Below are 17,479 nucleotides of genomic sequence, written 5' to 3'. Positions count from 1 at the left end.
TCCAACCTAGGAGGGATCATAGCCTGCAAGTTAATAAAAAATTATACTCAAATAGATTACAAATATTCTTTTTTTTTTTTTTAATAAAAAAATACTCATCTTCAAATACCTGTTTATTGAAGAAAGGTTTAATAATAGTAGAACTGCCACTGGACATAATCGATGATTTATACTCTCCCGCCGGATAAATGCTCGTCAAGTTTGGAAGGCCTGCGAGTATCAACTCCAGTAGTTGCGGTAGATGGATTACAATATTGTTAGTGTTGGACGACAAACCTTCCAACTTTGGTAGATCACTCAAACGTAGATACTTCAGCCCCTGAAACCTAATTTCGTCTATACCATTTTCTTCCCTGTATACTAGTGCTTCCATAACAGGGCATTCTGAAATTGAAAGATACTCAAGCTTCACCAGGGCCCTTGCTACTGGGACTGTAAAGAGGTATCTCAAGTCGACACACTTGGTAATACAAAGGACTCTTAAATTATAAAACAAGCTGTGTCGAGGTACAGATTTCGGTAAAACTTCTTCAAGGTTTTTCATGCCACTGCCAGCTTCCAAGTAAAGCACTTCTGTTTTCGGAAACAACTCATTCATTCCAGATTCCAACAATTCATCTTTGTTAGCGACTTTTAACATCAGCGTGTTCTCGGAATTTTGCACATTATCTAAGTAACGTCCCATAGAATTTTGCACTTCTGTTCTCGGAATTTTAACATCACCATTTTCTAAGTAACGTCCCATAGATATACGGAATCTTTCAAGCTTATTATATGACATATTCTTTGACTCAGGATTGTTCTCAACGAATTCAAAGTCAAATGCAGAAAGATTCTTGGAACGTTCTGCCAATTCTTTGTAGTTTATATCTGTGAATCTTACAACCTTTCCATTAACCTCCATATAAAGCTCTTCAAGCTTGACCAAGTTTTTCAAGACGCCTTCATCGATTCGTAGATCCATACAGCCTGTCAAATCAAGTAGCTTTAGCTTCACTAGCTTCCCGATTGCAGATGGTAAATATCGGATGCCAGAATGAGCAAAGCTGAGCACTTCAAGGTTCAAAAGATGATCACCAATAGGAGAGCAATCAAACATCAATGAGCATTTATGGAGACACAATGTTCGAAGGGTGGTAGAGCATTGAAGCGATGTGGGAAGCAGTGGATAATGCAACTTCTCAAATGCCATAACTTGAAGATTTTCCATTTTCTCATAAAAATCATCAGGAAACTTAAGAGATTCATCGCCATTCATAAGTCTCAATAGGGATACTTTTGGGTAGTTAAAGTCTCTTGGGAACTCAGACATGCCCATACATGTCAAAGAAATACTTCTGCAAGACTCGCTCGTTGTTTCAGCTCTACTCCATTCAGAAACATTATCACCGTGTTTAATGATCCATGGATCTTCGCCTTCAGAAACTTTAGCAACCACAAAAGCAAGCACAAGATCGTGCATTTTGACACACTCGGAGTGATCACTATCCATCAATAAACTTGCATTTTTTAGGACGCCGACACATGTTTTTGTCCGGTCTCTAGCGGTCCCCAGAGTAGTAACTTTATTGAACAACTTAAGCCCCCATGAGAATCTTGTCAGTTCCTCGATTGGAATATTGAAGTCATCTGGAAACAACCCACAAAGCAAAAAAACTGCTTTAGCATCTTCATCAGCTAAAAAGTTATAACTTATCTCAACAATTTTTTGCACATTCTTATCGAGTTCATTTTTCTTCAAACGGTGAAGTGTATTCCTCCATATCGGCTTTTCTTTAGATCTAAGGTTTGTTGCAATGAGTTTGATAGCTAAGGGTAAGAAACCACATCTTTTCACGATTTTAACTCCCATTTCTTTGAGGTCCGGGTCAGATACTTTTGAAGTATGAAAAAAGAAACTATTCGCTTCTAACTCCTCCAACACATCTACTCTAACAACTCGAAGATCTAAATCATCTTCTGCAACAATTTGTGTACAAACGTTTTCATTTCGTGATGTTAGCAACAACTTGGAGCTGTTTGGCAAAGGACATAGTCCAATGTCTTTAAGCTCAACTTTCTCCCAAACATCATCCAATATTACTAAAACCTTCTCTTTTCTTTCTTGTGAAATCTTCCCAAACGTTACGCGAAGACGATCTGCCCTTGTTGTTGTACTTGTTTCGGTTAAAGGAATTTGTAAGTATTCTGCCACGGTTTGCTGAATAGAAAATGTGTTCATCTTTTCCCCAATAACCACCTTCACAATCCAATGAAACGTTTTCTTGTCTTCCACAGCCTTTTTCAGTTGTTCCATCATTGTGGTCTTCCCAACGCCACCCATTCCGCATAAGGCTATCACCTGGGCCTTTTGATCTTGTTGAATCAAACCGAGCGCCTCCTCGAAAATCTTCTCTCTTGATTTGAAGTCATTCTGGGCATCACCATCAGAAGTGGATGCCAATTTAGAACTCACTTTTCCAAGAGGCTTTTGAGCATCACGCCAGTTCGTCTCATTATTTTCTTTAATAAGAGCTTCAATCTTCTGGGTAGTCTTAAATGCCTTCCTTCCTGCTCTGTACCTTGTTTTCAAGTTAAAACATCCATTGACGTTACTTGAACTTATTTCAGCATCTTCCTTAATATTTTCGACCTCTTTCAGCCAACCTGGTACACGAGCAGGTATCTCCATATTGTTTCTGTAGTTAGTTTCCATGTGCTTTTTGACATCATCGCTTGCACCATCCAGTTGTTTCATCTTAGTAGTCATGTTGCTAACATGTTTTATGGAAGAAAACAGATAGCCCAGGTGTTTCGTGACAGGCACCAACAAAGATTGTACAACAGGACCCAGGATTGCTGATAAATCCATTTCAGTGAGACCTATAACATCACATTGATCCGACTAGCAATTCAGAATGGTATATCACTATATGATCGACTATATCATAGAGATAATCCCTTAAAGATGAAGATGTAGATATATCTCTATAACTTTTACTTGATTATATATACTATAAAACATTTGGTCCTAATTAATATCTTAACTTAGTTGGGGTCAAGTTACTTGTATAGATCTCCTCACTAGTTACTATCGATCATAATAAAATTCAAAAAAACAATATAAGTACCTGGGAAGTGATTATGCTATGAATCTGTAGCTTGCTTGCTGTTTGTTTATGCAAGTATAATTATTATCAATGAGAAATGTATGTGAACAAAATGAGTGATTTATTTTATCAAAAGGAAGACGAGGAAGACCATTGATAACAATTGACTACCTACCTCAATCAGTGGGGTGGACTGGACGGCCGAATAAACTATATGTCTAGAATTGACATATTTGTCATTATTCCTCTGTTTTGCACCAAATTTCATATAGTATTCTTCCTTTTCTTTTAAAAAATTAGCAAGTGTTATATTCTTAATTGTGATCATTATGGTGAATACTAGAAGGACTAGCTCATAAGTTAACTGATGAATAAATTAACTATATGTATATAATGTAGTATCATATAATTTAAAAGATCTTATGAGAAGAAAGAAAAACAAGCAAACAGAGGAAGTGAGTCAAAGAAGATGAGAGAAAAGGGAAAAAGAAGCAGGTTTCGAGCCAAATCAAGACCATTGATAATACTCGTAATATCTAGGGTCGAGAAAAGGTGGCCATCTCGACCCATATTAATTTCCTAATATCCAGACACAGTTATTAAAATTTGATAAGATTATGAAACAGTTTTAGTGTCATGTTATATGCCTTAAAACCCACACGCAACATCTTAGAGATGACAATTAAAAGCTAAACATGCAAGAAAAAACACACAGAAACAACTTTTAAACGTCAAAGTAGTCACATAGTTGTACAGTTGAGTTCAACAAAGAAAAAATGGTTCAGCATATATCACACACAGATTACCACTACAAGTTTCAAAGTGTTCAAACACCGAACCAACATGATTTTTTAAGTCTTTTCAAACATCCAACCCTGCCTGGCCTATTTCAACCCGTACCAAAAGAATTGCATGTTTCTACATCAAAGGCTTGTGTTTTCAAACAAAACTAACAAGTTACAGCTCCATTAATTAGATTGTTACATAGCAAATATCAGAATAAATAGTTCAGGAGGTTAAAGTAAACTCGTTGGTTAAGTCGGGTTATGAACAGACTATATAAGTGTATGGCTAGCTAAATTACATTTCTGCTCTATCAATTTGGCAAAGAAAAAAAAAATAGAAATGAAATACATATATAGTCGCGGTATAAAAGAAGCAAATTATCTTATATACGAGTACCTCTCATAATGTCTTTCAATTTACATTTCCTAGGGGCAGAAGCACTCATACACATCATAAATTCAGGCAGACTTCCACAATTAGGTGGTAAAATGATGACATTCCATGAAAACATGTCTCGTTGAGGCATTTTACAAACAGTTGGTGATTTGTAGTGATTGTGATTCTGTTATTAAACAAGTATCCGAATATCATAGCTTCATCGCAACTTGTTGATTTGTAGTGATTCTGTTAGGCATTTGGGTTTATTTTAGCTCCTGGAGTTTTTACAGCCTTGAGTAGTTGAGTCGGTTTGTTTGGCCAAAATATTACAATTACACTTTTAACCCTCTCCATTTAATTCCTGTCACTTCTAATCCCATTCCATTACAAAGTTAGGCCCCGTTTGCTTGAAACCGAATGAACTTTATTAAAAACTAAAAGGATATCCGCGCGATCCAGCGGTGATGGTGGTAGCGATGAAGGTGTGCGACGATGGCAGTGAGGTGTGGCGGTGACGGTGATGGTGGCGTGATGGTGAATGTAAATCAATTGATGTAAAAGGAGTTAATATGGTTTTTTTAAGGTTGGATGAACTATGTTGTAATTTATTTCATTAAGGGTATTATAAATAAATATGTGAAAATATTAAATTAATGAATAAAGAAAAGGGGTAATATGGTCATTTCAAAATCTTAATTATTTAAAGCGGGGGGGGGGGGGGGGGGGGGGAGTAGTTTGCTTTATAAAGTTGTATAGATGTATAGATACGAGCATAGTACCCGCACGTTGCAGCGGAATTTTATAACTACCATTTTGGATGAATACATCGATTACAGAGTGTGTCAAAAATATTGATTATGAGATTCTGTCAATTGTTTGAAAACTATATAGAAAGATCAATGTTAATTAAATTAGAATCAATTACATATATATTGATAACAAAAATAGTGAACTAATATAATAAAGCAAAAAACATAACAATATAATATTTATACATATATAATGTTGTAGTGTGTAGAAAAGCATTTTGAGAATCATAAATATGCTAAAAGGGGCATTTTGAGAACAAAAATATGCTTAATATCTTAATTCAATACTCTTTATAAGGGGTTAAAGGAGTATTTAACCCATTATGTTAATAAAGATTATTTGTTTTTAATTTAATAGATAAAAAACAATTATATTGACTTAATGATATTATTTAATCATGTAGTTATTTTATACATTCGGTTATTTAATGATTAAAAAAACAAATAAACCGTTAGTCGGTATGTGACATCAGGGAAACCTCACCGTATAATGGTGAAGTCTTGCACGTACCCTAGACAACGAGATGTTGACTATGTTCTGTTACAAGTATTCGAAGGAAAAAACCCCAAGACTTGTCATCCCTAAGGATTGAACTCAAAACCTAAGTACAACCTGAAATGCCTATAACCAGTAGTACTAGTTATCATTGACAACTATTTAGTTAACTAAGAAATTTTTTAACCAACAACATTTAATACATATATGCATACAATACCCTTAATTGAGACGTTACACCATGTGTCTTGATCTCCCTTTTTAACCATAAATTTAAGCGGCATCACTATCTAGTCTTTTTACAAACATACAAAAGACTTTCATGAAGAAAAAGTCTGCCAAACACAATGATTACCAAATTATGTTTCTTCACCCATCAATCGTTCATCGTGAAGTTACAAAACAATGGAAAAAACCTCCTTACATAAATAACCCATGAAATTCATAAGGTTTAGTTCAGTAATAAAATTGACAAAGAAAAAAAAAATACTTAAAAGAAACTGAAAGATGGGGAAAAAAACTCACTTTATTTTAAACAAAAACTTAAAAAAGCAAACTACTAACAAACTGCTCAAAAGACATCGAACGCAAGCACAAGCCAAATCCAGATTGGGTCTGAGATATCACACGTGTCAAAACCTCCGGCATCTGTCCGAAACCCTTTAGATTTCTATCCCGATAATCACAGTTTTACCAGTTCAAGTGCATCAGGATACACCAAAACTTCAATCCAAGTTAAGTACACATGATCAAACTGATATGATAACTTCCAAATTCCTTTGTTTTTGTTCCTGATTTCACCAACTGACCAACTATAAGTTAACATTGCTATAGAGTCAACCGGATATCTGATCTATTTTAAAGATGGCCATCCATCAATTGGACAAATATGTAAAAGATTATGGACTTCAAAATGCATAACGAAGAAAATTGCATCTCCAAAATGCAGGTGACCTGGTTACTTTTCTAGAACTGCCAACCCTGTAAGAGATTAGAAGTTGAAATTTAGAGAACGATTCAAAGTATTCAGACATATAGTAAAAAATGGAAGTAACTGATTGAGATACATGACATATATAACCCGAGACTTTCCTTAAACCAGAAACAGCACATATCCCGAAGCTGCATATAAACTTGATAAAAAGACATACATTCTGACATTATGAGGCTTCATCTCGATAACAATGTAAGCCGCTTTTTCCCCTAATTCAGTATTGCTATATATAACCACAAAAATGACTCGTGAAATTCAAGTCTATTACAATAAGTATATAACCCGACACTAATGGGATATCTGACAATTACAAGAAAGCAAAACGATATATTGTAGTTATCAGACTTTAAACATTCTTAACAACAAAATTCAAGTCTATTACAATAAGTATATAACCCTTTCATTGATTGACTTGTAAAAAATAGGTAGACATTGCCACATTGGTCACATTAAGATACACAAGAAAGTACATATTTGCAAAATGCAAGCGAATAGAAATAAGAAAGAGAGACCTCTAGAAGACAAAACCCAATATGGAATTCAATTCCTTGTCGAATACCAATTTTTCTATCACAATCAATATTACACATTTCTTTTCAACAATAGTTTTCTCATTCATTTTCAATCAATATGTTGATAAAAACACAAGTTTGGATGGAAGTGCAAAGATTTTTTAGTTTTGTAATACCCTTGCTTAAGAAGGCTTTCAGACTTATTGAAATCCTCTAAAGTTGCTTTCAACTTTATTGATAAAGTTGGAAGTATCTTGACCTTTGGATTGAAATCAAGGGTCAAGATTCAAAAATCATCTTTAAATCTTGACTCTTGATTTTAATTCAAGAGTTAGGATCACTAACTTTACCAATAAAGTTCTAATTAACTTTAGAGAATCTCAATCCTTCAGACTTTCAGCACCTGAACAAAAGAATGCTAAACAGGTAGCTGATTTCAAGCTCATGACATGACGTCTGAATAAATATTTTGATCCTCATATTATCATACTTTATAAAATATATATCTTGATAATTGTCAACCTCATTATCGTATATCCTATATGCTTCTCTTTTGGAAAGGGGAGAAGAAAAGGGAGAAAAAAACAGTTATATAATGAATGTTTATAATTGTCAACCTCATTATGCATGCTGTATAAGTATATTAGATCAAGTATATGCTCCTCTTTTGAGTGAACAAACCAAAATCTTAATTGCAAGCTTGGGTGAAGCCAGAATTGTTGTCAGGTGGGTTCTTTATCGAAATTATCAAGGCTAATGGACAAAAGTAAGAGTTTCAAAAATCAAATTTACATAAAATTTACACTAAATAACACTATAATGAGGGAAAAAATTACTCCATATAAAGCAGGTACAATTACGCCTTCTTAAATGTATGTAGCTCCGCCCAGGTCTATGACTCATCTCCAATGTAAAATATATATCTATAAATAATTGGCTAAAAATAACGGTTCGAAAAATCATGTCAGTCAGAACTCAAAGTTGTCTTTATATTAAACCGTTCACCAGAAAAATATTGACACTACACACAGATCGAATACCCAGTTCAGAAATTGGGAAAGGCCAATCTAACAAAGTGACTGAACGATCACCATGTCATCACACTTGAACAGATGTTAGATATTTTCTAAAATAACCTATATCAATGTTCCTACCAAATAAACACAGTTCAGAAATTGGGAAAGATCAATCTAACATAGTGACTGAACCACCACCATGTCATCACTCATCACACTTGAACAGATGTTTAATATTTTCTAAAATCTATAACAATGTTCCTACCAAAAAAACAATATAGAAACAAATCCAACCAACTGAGCCTTTTACCAGTCTACATTACAAACCTTACAAACCACAGCCATCGTATGAAGTTATAAGTGCATAACTAAGTGTACCCTCTTCAAAACATAAGCTTAGCCAAAACAAACGTGGCTATTTAAGGCTAAGACATTACAAATGTTATAAGAGTAAGCTAGGTTGCATGTGTATACCTTAGAAAGCTGTTTTCTAGTTCTCAGAATCATCTTCTCTACCATCTTCAGCCAACAGCTTTTGTTTTTCTTGTTGCTCTGAGGTATTTATTGGAAGGTATTTTAGACAGGTGAGGTGCCAAAAAGCAAAAAAAAAAAAAAATCATTTTGAGAATGTTTAAGTCAAAAAAATATGATGTTCATAGGTAAGAAGGTAGAATAACTTATGGTATATCAGTATATGGCATAAAAAAAACACTTAATCATTTTAAAGCAATATCATAATTGAATTGTTTTCCACATGTAAGATCGATAATATGGATTGCCTTTCTGTACCAAAAACAGATTGCACTTCGGTTTCCGGCATCTTATGAAACTTATAAAAGAATTCATAAGATGCTGGAAACCGAAGTGCAATCTGTTTTTGGTACAGAAAGGCAATGTTATGTAGACAATAAAAGATGAACTACACGTTTGAGTAGAATGCTACCCATTTATATACAGCATAAATAGATAGCAAGGATTCACATACCCATAACTTGAAAGATGGCCTTCTGTGTGCGCTTTTCAAGCTTATCAAGTTTCTTCTGTACATCCCTTCTAAGATCCCAGTTTGGCTTTTTGGGGGCAATGTTCAAGAAAGGATCCTGGAGAATATTTAATGTAGTGGTATACAATTATATAAGATTTATTATAACACGCGGTTTCATAAAAGAAATAACTAACAGATTAAAAAATCATTAGAAGCCCTAACTTACCTCTTTTTTCTCTTCAACTGGAGGTTCACTAGCAACAGGGTCTTCAAACTTCGGTAATTGGGGTGGAGCAAGTTTACCCTCCTGAAGCTGCTTATCATGAGGTAGGTAATTTCGGAATTTGACATTGACATCACTGCAAAGGTTTAGTAATTTGTTAACAAATCACACATACATATTAACTCCTAACATAACTTGGAAAAATGAAGTGAATCATCTGCCATGAACGGTAAACATATGTTTAAGATTTATCTATAATATTTGATTTTATATGTCTATTGCAAGCAAAAAGTTGGGCTATAGATATATCTTCCAAGTTCCAACCATATAAAAACACTATCAACTAAACTAAGAAAATACAATATGCATGCTTTCCAGATAACAGGCAGCAAAAAATATCAATAGCTATTTTATACTTGCGACAAAAACATCAATGAATGCTTGTGCAAACCTTCCCAATAATTAACCTTTAATTTTGCATATCTATGTGACTATGTCACTATGTGATGATTAAATAAAACAATTAAACCACCCAATCATTTTAACTTGGATTATATAGCAACTTTTTAGAGATTGTATTGTCAATAAATTTAATCCGAATGCGGCATTATAACTTAATATTGAAATTTAACTTCTATAATTTCCGCATATAGCATTGCTTGATGTATCTTCTTATATGCAACATATCCAGAACAATGTACGTTATGTGAGAGCAACTAAATGGAGGAAACATCTGTAATCCATTTCCACACACCAACTTAGAGACTGACAATTTATCAGTTCAGTAGTAGGAACCACAAGACCACAGCTAATGTAAAACGTGATCCATCATCATTGTGGCTATCCCTGGCAAAGCATACCCATTTCAATTGAATTGGGCTTAATTGGATAAATTATTTTATTGATTGGGTATAACTGGGCGGCTGAAAACATATACAAGCGGGTCTCACTTATGGCATCTAAGGTTATTATTAGTTTTATGCGGGTCGAGCGGGTGTTAAAATTTAGAGTGATTGGGTATTGAAGATTTGAAGCTTTACTCATTAATGTGATATATGCCGACATTACTCAGGTCCTTATGTAGTTATGTTAGTCACTAAGCAATTAAGCATCAATTTGTTTATCGTCTTTATCTATCACATTTTTATGTTTTTATTTGTTGATAATTTAATTGAACTTTAATTTTTTATACATATTTTTCTTCCTTCATCTTTATTTATTTTATTACTATTATTTAATATGTTGTCTTATTGATATTCTAATTGACTTTTAATTTTTTTAATGCATAACTTTTCCTTCATGTTTATTTATCATTTTATATATTACTCGTATTTGTTGATAATCTAATTGATTTTTACTTTTTCTAATACGTTTTTTTTCTTTATCTTTATTTATCATATTATTATTGGTTGATAATTTAATTAACTTTTAACCTTGTTCTAATATATTACAGTGCTTATGTTTATAATGATATATAACGTGAACATATGTATATTAAAGTTGTGACCATATTTAAAAACATTATTTAGTTTGAAAAATGATACGCGCACTTTTGAGCAACAAATCTAATTAAGTCTTTACTTGATTTTAAAAAATTAGGTAAGACGTGATTTGTAAAAAAGAAAAAAAAAGTGTGGGTTGACCCGCACCCAACCCGCTTTGACCCGCACCTGTTAGACCCGCATTCCTGAAATGACCCGCTTTGACCCGCACCCGTTTCGACCCGTACCCATTTTGACCCGTTATCCAAACCCGCCCGACCCGCCCATTTTGCCAGGTCTAATTGTGGCGTAAGGACGTATGATGCTACATGCAATTACGAATTACCACATAGACAAATGTCTCTATTTCACTTTTTCATAACGTTTCTCACTCTTGAAAGATAATCTTACAACATTAAAAAGAGGTTGCAGGTTGGGTTGTCAGACAAAATGCGCTCAGGTATAAGAAATTTCTTTTGTCCATTTTTAAACTAAAAATACACGAGTTACTAGCGATTAATGTCGTAACTGTATCTAATAAGCAAAAGTGTTTACACTAACAAATCAACTCTTTGAAAAGAACCAATTTGGATGGCTGTATGCCTATAAATAGACTTTGGGCTACTTTAAACCCATTTCCATTTTAACCAGTTTGAGAAAAACACAAGTATTTAAACAACCAGTCCAACATGCTAGAATAAAACTAGTCTGGGAGGCTGTATGCATAACATGCTGAAATTTCAACTTGTTCTAGCTATAAAAATTATTTGACCAGTTTGAGAAAAACACAACCCAAATCGACCCATCCATAAGTAAATGGGTTGAAACTGACACCTCCAGATTAGTAATTAACTTTAGCAAAACATATACCAACCACAATAAACATCGATTTGAGAAATCAAAAGTAGTCCATAAAAAGAATAGGGATTGTAGCTGCTTACTTGTCTTCATCATCAGCTCCATTTTCACCGTCAGGTTTATCACTGTCCGGAGCTCCATCATCCCCGGGATTTTCAAGAAGTTGTTGAGCAGCTTTCAGAGCTTTCAACCTCTCACGACGAGCTGCCGCCGCTTGCTCTATAGTTTCTTCTTCTTCAATAGCCATGTCTTAAAATCACAACCAACCTACATTTTTTCACAGGGGCACATAATAAAGTCTCATTAGCATAAGACCATAATGATTAATTTTTAATTTTTTTTTGAAAGGTGAATTTCGCTGGAAACTTCGTGTCGCGATTCGACAGCGGAAGGTCTAGCATACGTTGTCTTAACCGGGTCCGCGCTAGAGAGCTCCCTCGAAGTAGAAATGCCTATTTCAAATACCCGATGGGGGAAAACCCCCTACTAATCCGCCCGAAGGCATGACGATCAATAGGGGTAAACCCTGCCGCCTCAGACTTGAACATGGGTATACCCAAGCCAGGCCCTCATAATGATTAATTAACCCTACAAATCATTTAGCTAAGCGGATTTCGTATGCCTAAACTAAGAGCTCGAATCGTGTACTTTGTGATTCATAGACAAACAATATTTGTAGAAAACAGGTCACCCGACAAACAAAGCACTAATATATACTCCTGCACACTTTCGAATACAGAGATACAGTAATTGGGGAACGTATGAGTTGCGGTCATTCAAGCAACTTTAAGACATCGAAAAAAGCCCGATGACAAGTCGTTAAATCGAAACGACAATGCGTATTTAGTAGCGAGTAAAATCGGGGTAAGGTCAAGAAGGTGATGGAACTACTAGAATAGGTATTAAGAATTAGGGTTTTATTATAATTAATATGAATGAATGAATTCAAGTATCAAAAACCTAAATCAATTAAATATAGATATAAATAGATACACAGACGCAAAAGCGAAAACTCACCTGACCAACTGATGAATGAATGAATTCGGAGAAATAACTCCCCAAAACCCCAAAATCTCACTCGGTCTCCCTTGTTTTTTACTTTCTTTATTTTTTTCCTTTTAAATGTTGGTTTTTAATTAGCTTTTTTAGTAGAGTTAATTTCAGGAATCGTCCTTGTTAATTCCAAAACAGTAGGTTTTGTCCTTATTGTTTCATATCGACACTGATGATCCTATACAAAAATAAAAGGTTCAAGCTTCGTATTGTATTTTATTTTGACAGATTGAGATCCTCTAAAGTTGTTTTTAATTTCATAGGTGAAGTTGAGAACATCTTGACCTTTGGATTAAAATCAAAGGTCAAGATTCAAATATGAATTTTGAATCTTCACTTTTGATTTTAATCCAATGGCCCAAATGTTAATTTTACCTATGAAATTGAGTTTTAACTTTAAAGGATCTCAATCTTATTTTGATAGACATGGCCTCCATTTACTCGCTCACGTGCTTTCCATGTGAGTGTATTTACATCATCTTTAATCACAAAAATACTAAACATGACAATTAATTATTGTATTCAGGTAACAATCTACCAATCATTTAAACAGGATTATAATATTCTTTAATCGACATATGGCATTATATTGATGCGATAAATGTCTTTTTAGTTATATTCATTAAAAAAATACCTATTTATTAAGAAAAATTTAACCTCTTCTGTCCTATTTAAACTAGGATTCTTAAAAGTTAACAACGTTATTATTTAAACAAAGAGATCCAATATTATAATTACTTTTCACTATAATCTATATTTGATCAAATTATGAAGTTTATCTTTCTAATCTATTTTTTTAATTTAAAATATACTTCATCGCTAGATATCTACTAATAAGCTAAAAAAGGATTTAGATATTCTTGAAATGACACGTATCGTAATCCTTGATTAAAATTTGTTCTTATAATTTATCTATTTTATCGAATTAGCTTTTTTAATTGTTGTTATGCCTGAGATTTTCACCTCCAAGATCTTGAGGTTCCAAGATTTTGGGGCTCTAAGATATCTGACCGTTATTTTACTTTGACTCGGCTGTACAGGAACGATTAAAACGGAAGACTTGCCCCCAAAGTCGGAATTTATGGTTGAAAACGTGTAGAAATTACTCCACAACGTCCATTTACCCAATAATCAAGTCAAGGAGAAGAATCTGCTCAGTATCCTAGATTTTCAGGATAGTCAGCTCCAAGATCCCGGATTTTCAGGAGAGTTAGTTAGACCCTTAGTCTATATAAACGAAGGAGGTTGATCGATATTAGGCATCTTATCTTCTGCACACTTATTGCTTACAACACACTTGTATTCACACACTACTCTCTTTATTCTCATCACCGTTCTCACACTTAGAAAGATCGATCAACCAAATTCCACCTCTTGTAAACATTTTTACGATAATCAATAAGATAACAAAGGCATGAACGATTGCTTCCTCCCGGGGTTTTTATGCCGGCAATCCAGAAGGATTAAGGGCTTTTCCTCGTCAACAAATCACGGTGTTCTTACTCCTTTTATGCACTTTACTTTATTTCTATTTTATATAACGTTTTTCTTACGATTATCGCTCATATCTTTTCATTTTGCTTAATGTAGATCAATTTTTACAAAGTAATCTTTTTATTTACGTTCAGGTATTTTAATTAAACATATTTTATGGTTTTATATTGTTTCTTAACGAATTCGTAAGTATTATCACGTTTTAACGTTTTTTATTCAAGATCTTGGCACTTTAAATGTTCATTTATTAGATTTTACAAGTAGATCTTTACTTTTACAGTCCTATCTTGATAAAAACATTGTTTTAAACATTATTTTACGTGATTATTCAATATCTAGCAAATACGTTACATTTTCACAATTATTTTGACACCTCGGTATACTGAACTTTCAAGATCTTTAAGCACACAACCTCACGAATGAAAGTTTGGTTACATAATTGATCTAAGTCTTCAAGGTTGATTATCTTGGATAATTTTTTACCAAAACAATTTGGCGCCCACCGTGGGGCAAGTGGTGCTTTTCTCAATTTTTTTCTTCAAATTTGCGATTACATTATCTTACAAAACTTATTGCGAAAATGTCATTTCAATACAGATCTTCTTCTATTTTATCAACTTCAATTTCAGGGATAGGTGGCTCTCCTCTTCATATCCAATCATCTCAGAAGGAAGATGCTAATTCGGCCAAGATATTGACATCCGAGTTAACTACGTTAGATCCCATTGGTGATCCTAACCAAGATCTTGTTTATATGATTTTTCAACTTAAAGAACAGGTACATTTGATGATAGAAATGCAAACATCAAGGACCAGAAAGCCATTTGGAGCTCTCAAGATCTTAACAAATCGGGATCTGGACGTCACTCAGGATCTTAAAGCTCCAGATCTTAAAGTTGCAGATTTAAAGTTGTGGATCTTAAAGCTCATGATCTTAGAGCTCAGGATCTTAAAGCTCAAGATATTGATGCTAAGGATTTTGATGTAACTCTGGAATCGTCATACCGGAACCTAGGTCATAATATTTTTAACCCTTATTACGTTCTGGACACTAACAATATGCAGGATCATGGAATCAGTTCTAAAGAAGTTCCACCAAGAAGCTATATCTCCAGATTTGCTCCTCCGATATGTGACATGGAGATCCCCAAATGTATCCAACTTTTCAACTTGAAGCTATATGATGGTACTAAAGGTCCTAAAGAGCATGTTGCCCGATTTAGGGTGAAAATAGAAAGATTTCCTATTCCTGCACATTTGAGAGAAGGATACTTGTGCAAAGGTTTCAAATCTACTCTTATGGGTTCCGCGTTGGAATGGCTGCTAAGTTTTCCTCCCTACTCAATTACTTCATTTTCTTATATGATTAATTTGTTTTATAATCATTTTTATAGAAACTTAATTAAAAACCTTTATAAGATTACTCAAGGTCCTAATAAATCTCTTGCGAGTTATCTTAACAGATTTTGTCAAAAGTGCTTTCCTATCCTAGATCTTGAGATCACTTTGGCGGTACAGGCTTTCCATATGGGTTTGCGTAGTGATTCTCCACTCTATGATGATCTATCAGAAAATCCATGTAGGAGCTTATTGGAGGCAAGGATTCGAGGTTCAAGATATGCAGATGAAGAGGATAGGATGAGGATAAAGTTGCAATCTGCTTATGATTGTCCCAACCGAAAATTGAAAGCCCCGTCTTTCATATCTCTTAGGGCCAAACCCTATTCAAGATCTGATTATCACAGAATCGACAACGTGGATAAAGATAAGGAGAATGAGGAATATCCTAACATAAATGACTATCATTTTTCTGTTGACATTTCAGGTCTAATTTTTGCAATGTATAAACTTGGGAACAAAGTGAGATGGCCAAAAGCAAAAAATAAAAATCCTAAACGGAGCGGAAAACTCGATTGGTGCGCTTTTCTCAAGGATTTCAGCGACATGACTAAAGATTGTCTTGCTTTAAGGAAAGAAGTAGGCATTCTGGTGAGCAAAGGATACCTCGACGAGATCTTGAGAAGGAGTAAGGCGTGATCTCTACGTGAATAACATCAAATGTCAAGTAAGAATTTAACATATGCGGAAACCAGGTATACTCTTCTTAAATATATTACTTTATCATTACTTATATCTTTTACAAAACACAGGAAATATTTGAAATGTTTGCTACATATATAAAGGATAATATCTTATAAAATACATAGAAACTAGAAACTGCCATTTGGATGACTCCATGTTGTGAATTAGAAGATGATCCTAGAGCGGTGATAGAATCTCATATGTTAGTAAACTTGTGAATAATTTTAGTAATGATTTCCAACATAAAATAAATTTTACAAGTTAAAGTAGATAGTTAAAAGAAACAAGATTAGAGGTCATACTAAAATTTTCACAGGGGGACATAATACCTTGATTTATTAGATGTTAATAAGCGAAACTTAATATGAAAAATTGATTATACGATTACAATTCACTTGGAATATGAATATCAAAAATCTATCGATGCATGATTATTTTTTATCTATTTTGAAATTTTCTTAGTTATTAAAGATATTAGAAATATATTATGTTTAGTAATTAAACTTGTGAAAATTTTCAATCTTTTACTTCATGATTTTGAATCTCAAAGATACCGGGGACAGTCCAGGACCCTTAGGATCTTGGATCTCATGTTCATGCAATCATATTTATGTAGAAACTTCATATTGATAGTATCTTTAGTATTTTAATCTATTTCAATTTTATAGAATTTCATTTCTATTACTTATATTAATTATAATAAGTTAATAACATGAAGAATTCAAAAACTGAATTTACGATCCGAAATCACAAAGTTATTTGCCGTCATTCTCTATTCATACAATTTTCGATTTTGATGTGACTTTAAAATTTTAAGGTAAAGCCAAAAATTTAACTAAACATATATTTATCATTACTATTTATTATAACTTAGCTTCGATCATCGGTTTATTTGAACTAAAATTTATTTTATATTCACAAATCATGTATGCAGAATATTCGAATTTCTTTATGATATAACCTATATAACTACCGTACACCGTACGGGTATTAAGACTAGTTATAATATGTATCTAAATATCTTTTTCCACTTTATATATCTTTATATATCTTTAATACCTAGTGGTCACCAACCGTCACTTTCTAGAGAAGGTCTTGGGATTGAGTCTTGCCAAAGGCAAACTTAAGATAATCAAGGGATTATTAAGTGGTTGAGAATCACCTGCACACTAGCCTGGCTGGGAAATTAGTGGGTACCATATAGTACATAGGATCTGAGGATT

General features: G+C 33.7%; 3 protein-coding genes across 3 annotated transcripts; 1 reads left to right on the top strand and 2 right to left on the bottom strand.

The window, feature by feature from the left end:
- Nucleotides 1-6: 6 nt before the first annotated feature.
- On the bottom strand, nucleotides 7-2,538 carry LOC122603069 (probable disease resistance protein At4g27220). Its single transcript, XM_043775681.1, has 2 exons — nucleotides 277-2,538; nucleotides 7-23 (listed from the first exon to the last, which is right to left on the bottom strand). The coding sequence occupies exons 1-2, from the start codon at nucleotides 2,321-2,323 to the stop codon at nucleotides 7-9; spliced, it is 2,064 nt and encodes a 687-aa protein (XP_043631616.1). The 5' UTR covers nucleotides 2,324-2,538.
- Nucleotides 2,539-8,358: 5,820 nt separating this feature from the next.
- On the bottom strand, nucleotides 8,359-12,699 carry LOC122606201 (coiled-coil domain-containing protein 12-like). The gene is made up of 5 exons (XM_043779159.1): nucleotides 12,645-12,699; nucleotides 11,711-11,894; nucleotides 9,292-9,424; nucleotides 9,066-9,180; nucleotides 8,359-8,632 (listed from the first exon to the last, which is right to left on the bottom strand). Exons 2-5 carry the CDS (start codon nucleotides 11,872-11,874, stop codon nucleotides 8,571-8,573), a joined length of 474 nt encoding a protein of 157 aa, XP_043635094.1. The 5' UTR covers nucleotides 11,875-11,894; nucleotides 12,645-12,699; the 3' UTR covers nucleotides 8,359-8,570.
- Nucleotides 12,700-14,754: 2,055 nt separating this feature from the next.
- On the top strand, nucleotides 14,755-16,211 carry LOC122603068. The gene is made up of 3 exons (XM_043775680.1): nucleotides 14,755-14,952; nucleotides 15,240-15,484; nucleotides 15,569-16,211. The coding sequence occupies exons 1-3, from the start codon at nucleotides 14,755-14,757 to the stop codon at nucleotides 16,209-16,211; spliced, it is 1,086 nt and encodes a 361-aa protein (XP_043631615.1).
- Nucleotides 16,212-17,479: the final 1,268 nt, after the last annotated feature.

This window comes from Erigeron canadensis, chromosome 6 (genome assembly GCF_010389155.1).
Source record: "Erigeron canadensis isolate Cc75 chromosome 6, C_canadensis_v1, whole genome shotgun sequence".
NCBI lineage: Eukaryota > Viridiplantae > Streptophyta > Magnoliopsida > Asterales > Asteraceae > Erigeron > Erigeron canadensis.
This window is presented reverse-complemented; position numbering and strand designations above follow the sequence as displayed.

Coding starts and splice junctions, on each gene's coding strand:
- LOC122603068 (XM_043775680.1), top strand. CDS start 14,755: ATGTCATTTCAATACAGATCTTCTTCTATTTTATCAACTTCAATTTCA. Junction 14,953..15,239: donor TTTTTCAACTTAAAGAACAG/GTACATTTGATG, acceptor AACAATATGCAG/GATCATGGAATCAGTTCTAA. Junction 15,485..15,568: donor TCTACTCTTATGGGTTCCGC/GTTGGAATGGCT, acceptor TCATTTTTATAG/AAACTTAATTAAAAACCTTT.
- LOC122606201 (XM_043779159.1), bottom strand. CDS start 11,874: ATGGCTATTGAAGAAGAAGAAACTATAGAGCAAGCGGCGGCAGCTCGT. Junction 9,181..9,291: donor CAGTTGAAGAGAAAAAAGAG/GTAAGTTAGGGC, acceptor AATATTCTCCAG/GATCCTTTCTTGAACATTGC. Junction 8,633..9,065: donor GGCCATCTTTCAAGTTATGG/GTATGTGAATCC, acceptor TAAATACCTCAG/AGCAACAAGAAAAACAAAAG.
- LOC122603069 (XM_043775681.1), bottom strand. CDS start 2,323: ATGGGTGGCGTTGGGAAGACCACAATGATGGAACAACTGAAAAAGGCT.